Here is a 20,335-nt window from a genome sequence, read left to right as displayed (position 1 = left end):
TTGTGCTCATAATCACATTTCATACAATACTGAAAATAAGATTAGCTTTTATTCCAAGAAAATGTTATATTTTTCATTTGTAATATTAAATTTTAGTCATGGACAGGTTTAATTGTAGCATAGAGACTGTTGAGATAACTCACTTATTTCAATTGGTTTTTCTTTTTGCACACACCTATATAACAATGAAGGTACAGGTGTTGGGCTTGCTTCAATAATCATATATACAATTTTTATGAGCAAAAAAGGCAGGAAAGAATAAGGTATGCAAATTTAATTTTATAAGATGGAAAGGTTAAATTAATATCCCCCATATTTAAGTTTCTTTGAGATATTTTAAATGGTTTTTAAGGGGCATAATTTGGCTAAATCTCCCATTTGAAAGTTGAAACATTTTGGATTTGCACAGAATTTAATGCATACTCATTAGACGTTAATTAAACAAGATTCTCTGAATTTCAATTTCCTGTTAAGACTCTTTAAATTATAGACATTTTTTAGAATGAAAATCATGTAATGAATTTTGATCAAAATTGAAATAAGGATTCTAGACATAAAGAATAGCATCATATCTTGATTTTAATCTTTTTTAAACAGAGCATAATAATGGTGCAAAGCTGTTCTGCTTGAGGAATTTCATCCAGCCTGAAACAGGTATTTTGTCATTGTCATAATTTTAAACTTTTATTCAAAAAAATTTATTTCCAATACTGTCCATTTTTTTATTTTAACACTTGTTACAAAATTACTGACTTATGCTTCGACCTCTCCATTTTTTTTTAAGTCGTTAAACTTAATTAAAACTTATCTTTTACGCATAAAATGTACATTTAAATTTTTGTGTTTATATCATTTCCCAATGTATTTTTGCCATACAAAAAACAAGCATAGCCACTAACGATCAAAATACTGAATCAAAAGATAGATTCTCAATGCTTTAAAAAGTAAATCTTGTTATTTCTGAACCAAAAAGTTATATCTTTAATTATATTTTTTAAGACTGACAATCAATTTTATAAAAAAAAGTTTACTAAATAGACGAGATATTCCAATGGTCCCTACACTACAGTTAAACATATGCCTGTATGCAATTAATGGATTGTTTTTAATTAATTGGAGTAAACAATGTCATTATCTGATTGATAATCTAGTAGGATTTAAAAACAAGTTTTAATCCAATTAGAAAAATATCACAAAAAAATAAATTTAAAAAATAAATTAAAAAGTAATTAAAAAATAAATGACTTATACTTGTTTATAATTATGATGAAAAAGAGAAAAAATTGAATACTAACATTAAATTAATATATAGCAACAGCAAACAATAGGGGATTATTAATAATTTGAACATTCGAGTTAAATTAGAATGATGAATGCGATATAATTATATTATGGAACAAGGACCTGTTTTGACGTCATAGATGTGTCAATGTTACTATTTTTTTGTGTGCTTGTGCAGAATGATGGATTTTGAAACAAACATATTTCAAATGAAAGCATTACGTACTTATGCGTCATATTGAAATTAGTATAAATTCCAAAAATTATGAACAATGATCCAGCAGAAAAATAATTACAACTAAAACTAAACTTTATCGAACAATTAAATTTTATTGCAGGTTTTAAAGTAAGATAGTTCTTAAAATCTCATTTATGAGAAACTAACTTATCTCCCTTGCTTTCCTTGAAATCCGCGATTAAAAAAGTAAAGAAAAATCTCCAACCACTAGTTGCCACGATTTTTTCTGAAAAATAGATCTTGCACATCTTCTATTGAATCACTTTTCGTAATTTATACCACATTACTATGTAATGGTGTTTTTTTTGCTTTTTTTTACTTCAAATGCGATGGTTTCAAAATTCACTATTCTGTTCACATACTTTTTTTTTTTTTTTTAAACGAAGATCAGAATTAGGGTCCATTTTTGGAGGGGAGGGTACAGATCATCTTTTATGGCTGCCAATATTGGTTCGATAAAATCTTATAAATTACATCAACAGACGAAAGGCACAAAATAAAAGGGGATATCCAGAAATGGAAAAAAACTTACTGATTTATTTACATTTCATTTTAATTTTTTTTTTACTGATATATTTATATTGTTTCATTGTATTTTTTTAAAAAAGTTTTTGATATTTTGTTTTTGTAAATTATTTTTTCAATCACATGGCAGTTTGCTTTTGTAAAAAATAAAAACAAAATGCAACAATATAAATATATTAGAAATCAGTGTTTTTTTTGTTTCCTATTTCAAGAACCCATATTTCATTTTGTACAGTTACGTTTCGTAACTCATTACAATAATTTATCGAACTAATCTTGGGGGTTGATCAGTGTAAGCACCTCCAAATTTATTACTTATTCAACAAAGTTCAGTTGTGGCCAAAGAACATTTGTTTCTTTCCATAACATCAACATATGTTCCATTTAGATTGCCGTTCCTTTCAGATTTTAATCGAACCTAACTTGCAACACAGTTTCTCCTCTACACATATTTTGAATTAAGAAACACCAAAGCAAGCTTTACAAAGAAAACAGCTTCTTTTCTACTTCTGTTTAGCAAAAGTTTTGACAATATATAGAAAAAAAGTTTCTTCTGAGCAATACTTAATTCTAAAACTTTACATAAAAACTAGTCTTCACTTTGAAATACTTCTTTTTAATTAAATGCTATAATCCAAATATATTTTTAGTCTTTATTGTTTTTTCAGAATGGTTTTATATAAAAAAAAGTATATTTTAAAAGTTTACATAACATGTTCACTTAAAAATTTTTTAATATGCAATAAAAACGTTTTTTAGTTTTTAGATAGCAATGCTTTTTTAAGTGTGCATGAAAAATATTTTTTAAAATTAGAAAATTATTTTTATTACAAAATATTTAAAAAAAAACATTTAAAAGTAAAGACTATTTTATGCAAATTTTTAAAATATATTTTCAACGTTAAAACTTGTTTTGGCACGATTTATGCCACACAAAAAGCGGAAGTAAAAACAAAAAAGAAACAGTTTTATTTAACATAACCAGTTTTGTCTGATCATATTGAAGAAAATCAAAAGTGAATGAACATGATTCTTGAATTACGTTGTTTGAATTTGAACTAAAAAAAAAAAAAAAAGCAATTAGACTACTAAAACTTATGTAACATTTAAACAGGGCCTCAGAGACCTTGAATCATCAGAAACATTTCTACAAATCTGAACTTATAACAAGATCATAACGGTTTCTTATTACTGTCAAAGAATCACTAAAAATGGAAGATAGGAGATGGAAGGTTTTAAATTTACAAATTTATTTTTGTTTTTTGTCTCATGATTTTTAAGAGATGTAATTTTTATACATTTTTCACATCGAATCTATTTATATCAAATTGTTTATTATTATTATTAGTGCCCCCCCAGTTTAGAGCTACAAATGAACAACAATACTTTACGTTTGTCGATAAAACCTGATTAGATCCAGAAATTAATCCTTAATTGACAAAATCAGTTTCCAATATTGTTTTTTTTTCTGCCTTTACGTCAGTCCTAATAATACTGGCAATTTAAAAAAAAAAAAAAAAAAAAAGTTAAATTTCAAAGTGGAGGTTTACTTGTTCAGAATTCAACCTAATTAAGAAAAACAAAAAATACAGAAAGTTTTGGCAGTTGTGCATTACTGTCATGAAACAATTTTTCTTAATTTCTTAAGAAAAAAAAAAAAAAAAAAAAAATGGCTGAAAGTGCATTTCAGATATGTAAATTAGACTCGCATAAAACCATAAATGAAGGAGTAAAACATTAGACTCAAATGCACTTTTACCAAAAAAATTTTCTAAAATAAAGTCACACACATTCCATTAATGACTGTTCATAACTATAAATTTTAAGTTATACACTTTCATTCATTTAAGAATTTTTGTGTAAAAAAAAATTCTATTTGATGTTATTAGAATTTTCTTTGTTTTGATTCAGTAAATGTTCAGATAATTTACATTTTCTTTTGTGTTATTATAGCTTTTATTTTTTACAAGGAAATCACCACTTACTAAGGTCCAAAGGTCACTCAAGGATAAGGGTTAATGAACATAAAGTGGTAATGTAGTGATCATTAATGGTGTAGATTGGGTAGAATTTGATTATTTAGGAGATGGCTCAACAAAAGGCTACATATTGTAGTCAGCTGGGAAGCAGGCCAGTAGAACAGTGTTCCACAGGTGGGCAGTTCTAGGAAAGAAGCTTTCTTCATGGAAGTTGTGTTTAGATTTAGGCACAGACAGAGAGTGGGGGAAATTGTTGATAGTGGTTGTAGCTAGTTGAGCATTTTTTTTTGAAAGTTTGGCAAGAAGGGATCATAGATTGGAGCTCAGATGAGCATTTGCCATGATAATAATGACAGAGCAGAGACAACTCTCTTTTGTGGGAAAGAGGCTGCAAGAAAGAGAAAAGGGCATCATCTACGAGGTTTCGAAGCCGGTTTTAAACTATCAAGGCAGGACAGGGCACACCAAGCAGCTCCTGTCCAGATGTAGCAACTGTATTTCATTGTAGAATGCACTTGGCTCTTATACAGATAGTGGATTGCATCAGCAGTGAGATACCTAATGGAGCAGTAGAGTGATCCAACCATTTTTCTAGCAAGCTTGACAACAGATTTGATGTACATATTCCATTTCAGATCAGGGGTGATGGTCAGTCCCAGAAGCTTGTCAAAACATGGTGCTCCCTCAAGACGAAAGCCATTCATTTCAATTGGGGTCAGATGGGGTTCAGAGTGATTGTGTTAGAAGAGAGAAGCTTTGTTTTAGATGCATTAAAATTAACCAGCCACCTTTTTCTCCATTGCACCACATGCTCAAGATCAGAAGAGAGAGAATTAGAAAGGTCTTTGCCATTGCTGACTTTTGAAGTGTTGCCATAGATTGTGACGTCATCTGCATAAATGTCTACGAATGATCTAAGAATGTGATTTGGGAGATCATTGACAAAGATAGGGAAAAGAGTTGGATCCAAGATGAGACCCGGATGGAACTCTAAGAGACACCAACGTTAATACTATGAGCTTCTGATTTCTGCTCATCAACAACTATTCTTATAAGCCTATCAGAAAGAAAGAATTTAATAACTGAGAGGACATTTCCAGCTATTCTGTAGCTGGCAATCTTATGAAGAAGACCTTTATGCTATACCCTATCAAAAAATTTGGAAATGACAAGGGCTATTTATTGCTCTAGAAATTAAGCCCCCCCCCCCATCGAGAGATTCACTAATCCTGTGTGATATTATTCCATAGATCTAGCAAAACAGAAACCATATTGCATGTCATTGAGTAGGTTATTTCTGCTGAGGTGAATAACCACTTTTCTATCACAGATTCCAGCAATTTACTCATGATATATAGGAGACCGAGTGGTCTGTACTGAGAGGCAGATGACAGATCTCCGGAATTTTTAAATACTGGGTAGACTGGTGAAGTTTTCCAGTGTTGGGAAGCATTTCTCTTTAAACAGCTTTGTAAGTATAGGAGCAAGTTCTGGTTAAAGCTTTTTGAGCACTATAATTGGAATGCTGTCAGGGCTAGTTGCTTTACTGAAATCAAAGTCTTTGCAACATCATACACACAGAGATATTTGTATGTCCATAATGGGTTTTCAGTTACAGGGGGAAATACAGGGGTAGGCAGCCATGGTCACAAAGGGTAAAATTTGATGCAAAGTCCGTGGCAAAGAGTTTGGCCTTGTCAAATGCAGACAAAATTACCTCAGGTCCATTGATGATAGTTTGGATGGAGGACACAGCCCTGATCAAGACCTTATTTGTTATTCAAAACTGGTGAGAACCAAGCTTCTGTTCTACTATTTTAAATTTGACATAGTAATATTGACATTTTCGATTCTCTGTTCTTAAATTGCATTATTTCCCCCTTTTCTGCAATCTCCAAAACAGAACTAAAAATGTTGTCTTATGACAGTAATGCACAAGATCCAAAAATGGTTTATGATTTGCATACCTGTCATGGAACAAAAATGTCATACTCCAAAAATCACAAATTGATGAAGTAGTTTTTTTTTTGGGGGGGGGGGGGGGTGCTAAAAAAAAAAAATAAATAAATAAAAAATAAAATTTAATGAGAGGGAAGATAGTGTGCCTCACTTCGCCATTTTTAATAAAGGGAAATAACTCAATCCAAACTACTAAGATCAAAATCAGCCTTGTAATGACTACAATTTACTTATTTAATCCCTACAAACAATGATTTTTCTCTATAAAAAATACTTATTCATTTTTGGTAAGTTTTGGAATATCACATTTTCGTTCCATGACAGGTACTTACACTAAGGATTTTTCTGTATTTTTTTTTATGGTTTAATTCTGGACAGTAACTAGCCGTCATTTTAGAAAGGGGTCAGTCCAGCCAATCTCAGTAAGGGCTTGGAATTGATGTTCTCCAAATCTCCTGAAACTTTCAGATTCTTTTAGTACCATTGAAAGGAGTAAATCCTGAAAATTTCAGCTCAATTCCTTTTTCCGTTCAAATTTTATGGCTTTTTGAAAATTCTCATATCGCTGAAATTTTTTCGACACTGAGGATTTTCTCAATTTTGGAAGCCAATTTTCAGAAATTGTTATATTTAAAAAGGTCTGGATGAACTGCTTTCAATTATGTCCATAGAATACTATAAGAATCAGTTTAATTTATGGTTTCTAACCAAATTGAAAAACATTTACAGAGCTAACAAAAATGACAAAATTTGAAAAAATTACCCCAAAAAGTCAAATTTTGAATTTTTTTTTAATTTTTAAAGAGTAAGTTCTTGCTAACAATCAACCCAAAATGCTTTTAATGCTTTAAACCTCATAGTATGCTTTGAATACTTCCTCAAAAAATAAAATTTAGGTGTTGAAAAAAAATAAATTTGAAATTATGGGGTGCCAAATATGTCAAAAAGTATGCAAAACTTATATTTTACGGACTTTTTTCCATTTTAGAATGGTAATAACTCAGTAACGGATGCTCAGAATCATATAAAACTATATATTTTCTTGAACAACACCTTGAGCTCTATTAAAAAATGTAAAATAAACCAGTTTATAAACATCCTACTAAAATCTATGGGACATCAAAAATCACAAAATTTAAAACATTTTTACTTTCGAAGTTCAAAGGCCTGGAACTTGTGGCCAAGAAAAAAAATGGATTCGATTTTTTTATTTTTTCAAAGAATAGACTTTCAGGTTTTAGAAAACTATCATGAGGATGGCAAACAGGGCTTTTACTCTTTAAAATGGTGCTTTCTATCATGGCAATTTTTAATATCCAAATCTAGCCTACCAATGCCAATATAGTTAGAGCTAGTCTACTAAAAAGGCACATTTGAATAACATTTTTTAAGATGATCTATTTCTATTACTAAAGTGTTGAAAATATACCCAATGTAATAATTGAATGAATGGAGTGAGTGAATGAATGCTGATGCATGGAGCTTTTTCTTCTATTTTTCCTTCTTTTTGCAAATGAATTGTGTATAGTTGTCAAATGTGAATGGTTTATATTTGTAGGAAAATGGATATTTGTTCAATTGGTTCAATCCTCGATTTGAAATGTGGATCTGCAAAAGATAAAGTCTTCAGTAAAATTGACATTGATGACTTGCCAATTGGTCAAGCTGAGTTGCTACGGATAAGATCAAGAATCGAGTCTTTTTCTGATGTTGTTGATGTATGCAAAAAGCACAAATTGCAATTTATTGACAATTTTTCAAATGCAAATATGTATAGATGTGTTGATCCTTTCAAAATGCATACAAAGTTGGTGAAAACTAATTTACATGAAGTAACACTACCTGAATTCCACAGTAATATGTTTTCCAGTCGTGATGTTCTCCCTGGGCACCGTGTGTTTGTAGAAAATGTTGTCAGAAAACAAAAGATACCATAACTCCTGATACTGATGGTCCTACTACTGATGTTCCTGCTGATATTGAAATGATGACAGACGAGAACGAAATTTCAGTTGAAACAACTCATGAAATTGCCAATAAATCTTTAGAGTTTCTTGATTGTTTGCCTTAAAAGAATGTGAAAACAGATCGTGCACTTCAAGCAGGAAAAAGGAAAATAAGCAAGGTGACTGGTGCATTCAGCAAAGTGGTAACCATTGCTTTGGATGAGCCTGCTCTGGTGGAGTCTTCTCAAAGTAAAGATTGTTCAAATTGCTCTAGATTAGTTGAGCTAATCAAGGAAAAACTTACCATAACTGAAGATAGGAACAAAATCATACAGCTCTTAACTATTGTTCCTTGTGACTTTTCAATATCTAAGGCTGCAGAGGTTTTCAATGTCTCAACTTACACAGCAACTCAAGCCTGTAATTTAAGACTCAAAAAAAGAATCCTTTCCATTCCTGAACGTAAAAAAAAGAATTGGTATTCCTCAAGAAACTAAAGAGACTGTTATTGCATTTTATGAAAGTGAGGAAATCAGTCGTTTGCTCCCAGGAAAGAAAGATGTTGTCACCATTCGCCTTCCTGATAAGACAAAGATGAAGAAACAAAAGCGACTTCTTTTATCAAACATTTCTGAGATATATGTCCAGTTTAAAAAGGAAAACCCCAACAAAAAAATTGATTTTTCAACTTTTGCACTGTTGCGTCCAAAATGGTGCATCCCTGTTGGGGCAGTAGGTACCCACAATGTTTGTACCTATCATCAAAATGTAAAACTCATGTTGGTAGCAATGAATTCATCACATAATTACAAGCAGATAATAGAAATGTGTGTCTGCGATGTCGAGAGATATGACTGTATGATGGGACATTGTGATAATTGCTCAGATCCATCTGTCTTAAAGTCTTTCCTTAGGTGTGAACTTTTGAAAACATTTGATCCAGATGAAACTATTGGTTATAGTCAATGGGTCAGTACCGACAGAAGTCAGATTGTTGAAGAGGAAATTGATTTCGACGATTTCATTGATAACTTGATGAGTAAGTTTGAGAAGCTAACAGAACACCACTGTGTTTCAAAAAAACAGGCTGAATATTTCAAAGTATTAAAAGACGGATTACAATTTGGGGAATGTGTTATTGTTTTAGACTTTGCAGAGAACTATTCCTTCTTGGTCCAGGATGCTGCACAAGGATTTCACTGGAATAATTCACAGGCAACAATACACCACCCTTTTGTGATTTATTATGTTGATAGAAGTGGTAAACTTTCTCATAAATTGTATGCCTGCATTAGTGATCATAAAACTTATGACATTAATACTGTCTTCAGCTTCTTGAAACATTTTCACCAGAATTACATCACCAAGGAATTCCCATTTTTGCACAAGGTTTACTATTTTAGCGATGGTTCAGCAGCACAATACAAGAACTTTAAGAACTTAACAAACTTGCTGTATCATTTTACCGATTTCGGTCTCCAAGCAGAATGGAACTTCTTTGCCACATCACGCGGAAAGAATGCTTGTGATGGCATAGGTGGCACAATCAAGAGATTAGCAGCACATGCTAGCCTTCAACGTCCCTACTCTAATCAAATTCTGACACCAAAGCAGTTATTTGAGTTTGCTGAAGCAGATATTGATGGTATAACCTCTTTTTTTGTGAGCACTGAGGAGGTTGCTAGTAACACTCAATTTCTTGAATCTCGATTTGCAAAATCAAGTACATTCAAAGGTACACATAGTCATCACCAGTTTATTCCTGACAACACAACCATGAGTCTAACTATGAAGAAGACATCCTTTGCAGATCATTCGAAGCAGATAAGTGTAATTGATCAGGAAGAATTGAATTGTAAATTGAGAATTGAAGACATCAAACCTGGTAGATTTTATGTATGCCAGTACGATAAAGATTGGTAATTCTGTGCTGCGAATGATGTATCAAATGAACATGGTGATGTTAATGTAAAATTCCTCCATCCTAAAGGACCTTCTGAAAAGTTTTATTGGCCACAGCGTGATGACGTTTGTTGGGTTCCAATTGAAGATGTGTACTGTGAAGTTGATACACCATCTACTGGAAGCACAGGAAGGTTTTACTGTTTCGATAAAATAACTATGGGAAAGGCTGAAAGTTATTTTGATTAGGACTCTTATTTTTATCAAAGTTTATTATATTAATATCTCTGTCCAATGAAAGATATTCTATCTACACTATATATAGCATTTCTTTAAAATGTGTTGAAAATTTTGATTAAAACTTGTTTTTTTATTGCGAAACTATAAGCAGATGGTAGAAAAGGCCAGATTTGGATATTAAAAGGTGCCATGATAGAAAGCACCATTTTAAAGAGTAAAAGCCGTTTGCCATCCTCATGATAGTTTTCTAAAACCTGAAAGTCTATTCTTTGAAAAAAAAATCAAAAAATCGAATCCATTTTTTTTCTTGGCCACTAGTTCCAGGCCTCTAAACTTCGTCGAAAGTTAAAATTTTTTAAATTTTGTGATTTTTGATGTCTCATAGATTTTAGTAGGATGTTTATAAACTGGTTTATTTTACATTTTTGAATAGAGCTCAAGGTGTTCTTCAAGAAAAGATATAGTTTTATATGATTCTGAGCAACCGTTACTGAGTTATTACCATTCTAAAATGGAAAAAAGTCCGTAAAATTTAAGTTTTGCGGACTTTTTGCACTATTTGGTACCCCATAATTTCAAATTTATTTGTTTTCAACACCTAAATTTTATCTTTTGAGGAAGTATTCATAGCATACTATGAGGTTTAAAGCATTAAAAGCATTTTGGGTTGATTGTTAGCAAGAACTTACTCTTTAAAAATTAAAAGAAAAATTCAAAATTTGACTTTTTGGGGTGATTTTTTCAAATTTTGTCATTTTTGTTAGCTCCGTAAATTTTTTTCCAATTTGGTTAGAAACCATGAATTAAACTGATTCTTATAGTATTCTATAGACATAATTGAAAGCAGTTCATCCAGACCTTTTTAAATATAACAATTTCTGAAAATTGGCTTCCAAAATTGAGAAAATCCTCAGTGTCGAAAAAATTTCAGTGATATGAGAATTTTCAAAAGGCCATAAAATTTGAACGGAAAAAGGAATTGAGCTGAAATTTTCAGGATTTACTCCTTTCAATGGTACTAAAAGAATCTGAAAGTTTCAGGAGATTTGGAGAACATCAATTCCAAGCCCTCACTGAAATTGGCTGGACTGACCCAAAGATAAAAAAAGTTGTTATTTGTTGTCTTATGTTATGTGAAGAACTTAACAATAAATAATACTTTACAGTTTGAACATGGGTGATAATTTCGTCATAATTTATATACATATATAGTTATTTTTATTATTAACATTTACGATTTATTTAATGAAAAATAAAAATAATTTTAGCCAATTTTTATTTTAGCTGCTTCTTTTTTTCAATGACTACTGTTCGAATGCTAATATTTTCTATTTAATATAAAAATATTTATAACATTATTAATCATTAAACTGTAAATCTCAAAACCTAACAAAATTATAAGAAAGATTTATTAATTGCAGTTTGAAAAAGAAAAAACAAGGTTTTAAAAAAAAAAAAAAAAAAAAAAAGATCATTAAGTCGCTTCTGTTGTTCCATACTTATTAAAAACTTCGTTTCGTCAACACAAATGCTGGCGTCATCGACTTTGTGCTCAGTTCTTCTCAATCGGTTGGAGGTTCCTACTGACCAGTTTACAGTTGTAGTTTAATGATCGCATGCATTTATTATTATTATTATTATTCACTAACAGTTCTCACATAGGTTCATTGCTCAATCACAACAACTGGCGGGGTTCCCTGGAGTCTGGGTTACAACAAATCTCCCCAGATTTACAGTACTCGCCACCACTGTCGGTAACCTTTGCAAATTATTCACAGAATCAGAAGCTAAAAAATAAATAAAAGCCACCCTGTTTGCAACAATTGTGGTTGTAATTTTTAAAACAAGAGGGTGGGGAGTGATTTGAAATAAATGTCGACGTCTATTTCGCGTACATAACATACACTACTGGCCTAGATAAGATCGCCATGTGTTTCCTATATTCGACAATTCTGTTACTATAATTAAGTGGGCCATACTATCTATTGCAGCTAAGAGAGACGGGAAGAATCTTTAACAACGTCATTTAATGTGGTTAATTTTTATTTCAGTCACGTCAATTATTTCAAGTAAAATGAGTTTTGACGTTACTAAAAACTTACTTTTACTTAAACCAGGTTTTAGTTCAGAATTCAACCTAGTTAAACAAAACAGAAAAAATCTTTATGGTGTACGTACCCGTCACGGAAATAAGGCGTCATATTCCAAAAATTACGTAAATTGATCAAATAGTTTTATTTATAACTTAAGAAAATCAAATCTTATGAGTAAGCAAAAAGGAGCTATCTTGTGTCGCGATCTTGGACAAAATAATCAGTTAAGTCCATATTTCAAAGTTTTGGAGTATGAGATTTTCGTTCGTGACGGGCACGTACATTAGAAAGATTTTTTTTAAGGATGAATTCTAAATAAGAAAAAAAAAAAAGGCCGTAGAATTTGGTCGTCAACGTGAAAGGTCGAAAGGAAAACAAGACCGGAAATAACGAGATTTGGGGCAGATAATTCAAGTTCATATAAATTCCATGTTAAAAACAAATCTTTTTCTTTTTTTATCATTATGGAAAAATATTTTTTTCTTTTGTATTCAGTATTTTTCTTTTCTTTTTAAAAATAAAAAGTTTCCTGAACTTTAGTTTTGAGTCATTTTCGACTTGTTTTAACGGCGACTATGTTTTTCTCGAACTAGTTTTGATTTCGGCGTTTCGTTTGCATGATGAAACTCGCCAGAACTTTGTTTTTAATATTTTATTATTTTAATAAAAATATGATTTAAGTAAAAATAAATTGTTTAGCAGTAATATCCAAATCCATTTTAATCGAAATAATTTACGTGATTGAATTAAGGTTAAAATATATTTAAGTTTAGCAATTTAGTCAGAAAGAATGTTCTTTTTAAATTAAAAAGCAGAAACTAATAATTGAATTAGAGTTGGACATGGACTATAGGTGTTAAACAATTAATCTAGCTGATGATTTGAGGTTTGGAGTATATATTTTCATTTTTGAAGAATTACACTCGGAACAAGGGAGACAATGCAAAAACTTGTTAAAGTCTTGTATTAAAATAAAAAGTTTCGCGTTAAAGTAAAAACAAAACAAACACTAAATCAACACAATAACACACACACACATAAACCGTTAATGGTCTGAATATTTTTTTTTAATTAAAATCTTGTTTTAGTTATAAAATTTTTATAAAATAATTACAATTTCGAAATAAATTAGACATTTCTGGGGACAAATCCAAAAATTTAGTACACTAAGTTAATACGCCGCAAGTGGACTCGATTTATCTAAATATAGAACGGAAGTCACTTCGCATGAAACGAAATACGAAACCATATGGAAACACTAGTTTTATCATGAAACAAAAAAATAAACTTATTTGTTATATTTCTCTCTATATATTTTTAAATATTTAAAATATATTCATACGGAAATAATTTTAAAAAATCATTTTTTTACATTTCTGTGAATAAAGTTTTCTTTAATATATATTTTTAATTCTTAGAATGATTTTCAAAATTTTTATCACATAATTACGTCATAAATGATGCATCATAAAACAAAGTAGCTATTTTCAACTGAATTACCAAAATTAAAGTTTAATTTTATTTTTATTGTTTAAGGATAGCACAAGTGTTAAAACTAAAATAATTTTTGGAAATAAATTATTTCCATATGGTTTCGTATTTCGTTTGGTGTTTAGTGACTTCCGTTCCGTTCCATATTTTAGCAAAACCGAGCCCACTTTCGGCGTCTTAACTTTGTGTACTGAATTTTTTGACTTAACCATTTTTTGTATTTATGTGACTTTTTTTAAACGGACTTTTTAATCAAAAATCTCTATGAAAATTCTGAAATAAATGAAAGTGGTCATTATGTGAAAATGTATATAAAAATACAAAAAAGAAAAAAATTTAATTTTCCTAATAAATTAAAATCATTAAAAGTTATAATTTTGAACAGTCATTTGTCTCCCCTTGTTCCAAGGAGAGTTCCTCAAAATGAAAACAAAAAGATTGGGTGCTTACTGCTTGTGTATTGCTCATTTATACCAACGCAGCATTTCAGGTGAAAACATTACTACTTACGTGATATGTAGAAATTAGTATAAATTCAAAAAATTCATAAAAATGATACAATAAAAATAGAGTTTGTATTACTGTACACATAGATTCGAAAAAGTTGTCAAAAAACAAATATATAACAAATAAATGTTATCAAAGGCAAGATCAAGTTACTTTTCTACCAAACTGGATATAATTTTCGTGTTTTTATTCAATGTAACATGTTTATTCAATTCGAAAAGCATATAGTGTTTATCGATGTATTGGAAAATTCAAAATGGCGCCCAACTCTCTCTTTAACACGGTAAGTTCAGGAAAACGTGTTATAAATAATAAACTAGACAACATACTGTTAGAAATTCGCTCCATATATGTTACCGTGACATAAGTTGACATATATTCGGTGGTCTTTTAATAGTATTTTGTCTAGTTTATTATTTATAATACCTTTTCCCAAACTTACCGTGTTAAAGAGAGTCGGGCGGGCGCCATTTTGAATTTTCCAATACATCGATAAACACTGCATGTTTTTCGAGCTGAATAAACATGTTACATTGAATAAAAACACAAAAATTATATCCAATTTGGTAGAAAAATAACTTATCTTGCCTTTGATAACATTTATTTGTTATATATTAGTTTTTTGACAACTTTTTTGAATCTATGTGTACAGTAATACAAACTCAAAAAATAATTACAAATGACATTAGAATGTATCAAATTATCGAGATTTATATTTTATTTATATGGAAGAGTTATGCGACCAATTCAGTATGACAAATAAGGGAGATAACGGCGCTTTTACACTATCAGAACAAACTTTCAGAAATCGTAATACTAAATTTCACATAAAAATAATAGTATCTCTGTATTCCTCGTATTTTTAAGATGATTATATACAAAAATTACGAAAATATAAAGTAGAAAATTATTTATTAAAAGAAATCGAAAATAGAATTAAAAAAAAACGATCGTATTTGCTTAAGGGACAGGAGAGTTCAAAAGGGAGGTAATTTTCCGTTTCGATTTAAACAAGATAGCCGCATTTTTTCGTCTGCTAATAAGATTAAAGTTGTTTTTTAATAATTCAATAATATTCAGGTAATTTCGACTTCATAGTTTGTAAGCTAACATTGTAATTTATTAGAATTGACAAAAAAAATCATTAGAAATCATTTATTTATCAGAAAATTCCATCTGACTACAAAATTTCGTTCTGATAGTGTAGAAAAGCGCTGAGATAACTTTTTAAAAATCTCAAAACGTAATTGTGAATGATAAATCTAGCACATCAACTGGATCATTTTTGTAATATTAGAAAATTGTACTAATTTTAACATGGCACGCAAGTACGTAATAATTTCTTTTTAAATTTAAAATACGTTGGTTTTACACAAGCACCAAAAATTGTCTCCCAAACCTAAAATGCATAAGTATCAGAAATTGTCCTAAGTCTCATTCAAATTCTCGTTTCATTAAATAAATAAATAAAAGCTATATTTAAGCTAGATGTCAATTAAGTTTTTCAGATTATTTTGGTGCTTGTTCGAAATAAGAACACAAATCGAAAAATTGAATTTCAATTAAGAGCAATGGTATCTTCTCAATTGTTTTCGAAATTAATAAAAATTCAAAAATTACGAAAAATGATAAAGTATAAAATTATTAATGAAAATGGGTTTCGAAATAAATTGCAAATTGTATTTAATTAATAAACAGAATTTTAAAACTGAGTTACTTCCCTCGTTTAAGTTACCAATAATGGCAGATCAATGGATGTTGAAATCATGAAAGTACATATTTTATGTAATAATGTAATTGTGACATAAAAAATTAAGTTGCTAAGATTGTTTTTTTAATGGAAATTCAATTTTTGTTCTTTCGAACATGCACGGATATTTTTAAGAACGTCAAGTTACAATGATTTAAGACCACATGTTTTTGGGAATTAATGTTATTGTTCTAAATCAATAGAGAACAAAATCGATAATACACGTGATTTTAGATTTGAATTCAAAACATCGATTGGTTGATTTACTTAACAGCCTATTAAATATAAAATATCTCAAACAAAAACAATCAACGCATATCTTATATTTGTTATTCTAGTCAACAAATGTGTTTTAAATTTAAAAAAAAAAAACATGAATATTGTAAATATTTGTAGCTTTTCAACCTAATTATTAAAACGCTGTTTTGGAAAATCGATTTCAAGTCATTTGTACTATATAGCTTTGTCTAAAATATATTTTTTTACAAATTTTATTTTACACTAATTAAAAATAAATAAAAGATATTAAGCAAAAATAAAAACTCTTACAAAATCTAACATATTTAAAAGCAAAGACGAAGATTGAAAAACATAAGTCAATATTTTTGTAATAATAATAAAATGGACATAGGAAAAAAACATGGTCGCTGGCGATTAAACTTCAAAGTTACATTTTCAAGACTAAAAAAAATGGAATTTTATTTTGGAAATTAAAATATAATTCAAGGGATTTTTTTTAAATCTAAAATGTGCGAAAAAGTAAAAGCAAACGAAAATAAGTAAGATTTTTCAATGATCTCTTATTCAGTACTTGTGCAGCTTATGAATCGTACTTTTTTTTTAATAGGATTTTCAAGTTAAATTTAATTTTTACGTTATCAGTAATTGTCCAGATTAACCAATAAAAACAGAATGAAAAATATACAACAAATACTTGTTTCTATTTACTTGCCTCCCTACGAAGGCAGAGTTAGACACAAGGTCGATTTTTAATGTAGGGAAAATCCAAATCCCCAAAATAGGGCACTCTGGATAGAAACAAAAATTAAAATTGCCTCAGTCATGAAGGATTTCTCCTTCACTTACCGAGAACATAAAAGGTGAAGTGACATTAGTGATTTTCCACATTAGCCAGTAAAGCAAAAAAAGGGGGGGGATAAGTACACAACAAATAAATGTTACCAAAGGCAAGATAAGTTACTCTTCTAATAATATAATAATAATGAGATTTTTTTTTATGTTTTGACTTATTTTAAAGTGTTTTTTTTTTTAAATAAAGGTAGTGTCTAGTTAAAAACAGGTAGATAGAATAATAACTTATCTTGCTTTTGATAATTATTTGCTTGCTTGGCCTTCGGGACAAGATCACGGTGTACTGTGTAAGTATCTGTTCCGAGGCTACACTTATTTTAAACAACATTTAAATAACCACTTAAGATCTTGTTACACTGTTTATATGGTTTTCAAAAATGTATATTTAATATTTTTTTTTTTTAAACGGTCATTTATTTCACAACAGCAATGTTTTAAATGATCAATGGATTGTTCAAGTTTACTGGTTGTAATAATTGTTTTGTTTTAGATTTTAAAAAATATTATAGATTCGTTTTATTTTAGTGATTCTACATAATTTGAACGGAACATTTTTTTTTTAAATCCTAAACTAAGTTTTAGGTTTAGTTATATTCAAATTCTGTAGAAGCACCTTCATTATTTTTGTTTTTCGAATTGTAATTCTTTCGTTTCTCTACCAAAGGAATTCGTTTTGGTTCCAAAGTGTTTTAATAGCACCTTTAAAAAATAACTTGGAATGAAAGAAAAAAAAAAAAAAAAAAAGATATACCCAATCATATAATGTATTATTTATTGAAAAACTCGGGAAAAATATTTTTAATAATTAAATTAAAACTGGTTTTAATTTAATTATTTAAAGAAATTAGGTCATCCGCAATAATTTGAACTAATGATTAAAAGTGAGTTACAAAATTTATAAATGCACACAAATAAAACAAAAAGTATTTTTTTTATCATAATTTTTTTTATTTTCATTGAATATGGATGGAATAATTTCTTGAGGACAGCTGATAAAAAATACAAAATGCGCAAAAAATAATTACATAAGTTTAGTTTCGTATTTATGAATTTTAAGTTAATAAATTATTTAATTACATTAAAAACAAATTAAAAATTTAAAAATTAACTTTGAATACTATTAAATTAAATCAACTATTGCAACTAAATTTATTTTAATCAGTGTTTTCAAAAAAGGTAATCAATTTATAAATCCTGTTAATTTAAATCAAACACTTTGAGGAACCAGAATGTTTTGATTTTATGTAAAAATAAATAAAAACACTGAACAGTAATTTTTTAATTTCCCAATTAATTTTTGTTTACAAACAAAATCTAAGTAGAGTTTCTATTTAAAGATGTATTTACACACATATGAACATTTTATTTATTTTACCTATATGTAGTTAAACTAACAGTATGTCCAAATGCCGGGAAAATGGGGTTGGAGTTTTATTTTGATAATAAATTTTACACATAATTATTATTTAATGAAACTAAACCAGGAAGAAAGTTAGAAGGAAGAATTTGAAATAAACAGAAAAGAGGAAAAAATATTTTTAGTTTACGTTAAATTTGTACGAGAAATTAATCCCCAATTCTTGTCTAAAATAGTTTGTTTTTATTACTTTTTTTGCGTCTATTTTCCCCGGCTGTTTATATGAAATTACCCGAAATTAAATGAAATCTTAGTTTTAAGAACTCTGGCCCAAACGACAATTCTATGGTTTTTCCTTCAATCAGGGCGTTGTAATTAACAGTACTTTAGACAATGGGATTTTTACTTATTTATTTTTAGTTTTTTGGCTTAAAACCATTTTAGAATTGGATTTTATACTCCTTTTTTATGTATAGATATTGTTATTTTACATATTCTATAAAAACAAAAAGTAGAAGTGGCCATGCTAAAGTATATATTTTATTGAATTTATATATATATATATATATATATATATATATATATATATATATATATATATATATATACACAAACCCACCAACACCAATATATATAAATTTTAGATCTAAACTCAATTTACAATTGTACACTTCTAAAGTTGTAAAAAGGCGAAAGTAATTAAAAGATTTAGGGGAAAATTAAACGTTAAGGCTCTCTAGGGGGCGAAAACGAATCGTAAATAAATAAGGGTATAAATAAATAAAAAAATTTAAAAATAAATAAAAAATAAAACATTGCGCCGGCCACAGGGGAAGAATCTATTTTCTTTTCCACCCCGGAAGGTATATTATTAAAGGGGAGGGGGGGCTGTAAAACGGGCAAACAAAGAAATAAAAAGGGGTTAAAAAAAAAATTAAGTCAGGATGGAAAAAAAAAATTAACAATAACAAGAGAAGAAAAAAGAAAGATACAAAAAAAAAAAAAAAAAAATCATGAGTGAGTGTTTGTCTCTCACCTGACATAGGCTGGGAGAAATGGCGAACGCATGCGCTCTCTCTCTCTCTCTCTTTCTCTCAGTGATTACCCAGAAATGTCCTCTCTTGAAATCAAGTCCGGATATTAAAAAAAAAAAAAAAAATACTTGACTTCTTTTTTTATTTTGTTCTTTTCAACCCTAACATCAATATATACTTTTTCGATGCACTCGTTATATATATATATATATATATATATATATATATATATATATATATATATATATATATATATATATATAAAACACACACACACATATATATATATATGAGACCGCAGTCAGATATCCATTTCGCCCAGACCGCTTAAACATTTTAAAATACTAAACTCTACCATGAAAAAGATAACTTCTTTTCTTATTAATCAGTTGTTTTCAATCCTAATATCAGTTTATACTTTTTCGATTTAACAATTTAAATACTCACCATTTATATTTGTTTATATATATATATAATAATAACATATATATATATATATATATATAAGATCGCGGAGTCAGATATCCATTTCGTCCTGGCCGCTTAAAATACTGAATTCTACCATGCAAAAGATAATTGTAATCTATTTCTGTAAAGGCCGATTTTTTTTTTAAATAGTATTAGGTGTATGTTCTTTTGCTCTTAATTATTCAGATAATCCTTAAGTTGGGTATATTTTATACACCGCTTCAACGATATGTAGGTATTATGGTATTTTAGATACTTTCGTGTCTTGCGTACAGCTTTCTATTAAGTACAGCGGAAAAGGGGAGGTGACTGATTCTCTTAAAAGAAGAGAATCATAATAAACAAGGGACATAACTCTTGTTATTCGGAATAACGATATTAACAGAAACTCAAAATTAAACCTTTCAGGGTTAACCAGGTCAAAACGATTACTTCTTCGTAATTTTATCATATCGATTGATGTTTCCTTTTAT

At 29.1% G+C, this 20,335-nt stretch overlaps 1 protein-coding gene across 3 annotated transcripts in view; it reads right to left on the bottom strand.

Annotated features, from left to right (window-relative positions):
- The window catches only part of LOC145277550 (uncharacterized), a 120,225-nt gene extending 100,238 nt beyond the window's left edge, over window positions 1-19,987 (bottom strand). Inside the window, exon 1 of one of the 3 annotated variants that reach the window (XM_080129021.1) lies at window positions 19,842-19,987. Coding sequence is in view for 2 of the 3 variants with exons in the window: in XM_080129020.1 (XP_079985146.1) it covers window positions 19,397-19,403 (7 nt within the window). In the remaining variant the exon portion in view is untranslated. Of the gene's footprint in view, window positions 1-19,396; window positions 19,454-19,841 lie in introns of those variants that run through there. The other 2 variants (XM_080129022.1, XM_080129020.1) reach the window with 2 other exon arrangements.
- Between the last annotated feature and the right edge of the window lie 348 nt (window positions 19,988-20,335).

The sequence above is a fragment of the Euprymna scolopes genome, chromosome 6, assembly GCF_053919585.1.
Source record: "Euprymna scolopes isolate OS-2025 chromosome 6, ASM5391958v1, whole genome shotgun sequence".
Classification (NCBI taxonomy): domain Eukaryota; kingdom Metazoa; phylum Mollusca; class Cephalopoda; order Sepiida; family Sepiolidae; genus Euprymna; species Euprymna scolopes.
Note: the sequence above shows the minus strand (reverse complement) of the source record. Positions and strands in the feature narration are given on the sequence as shown.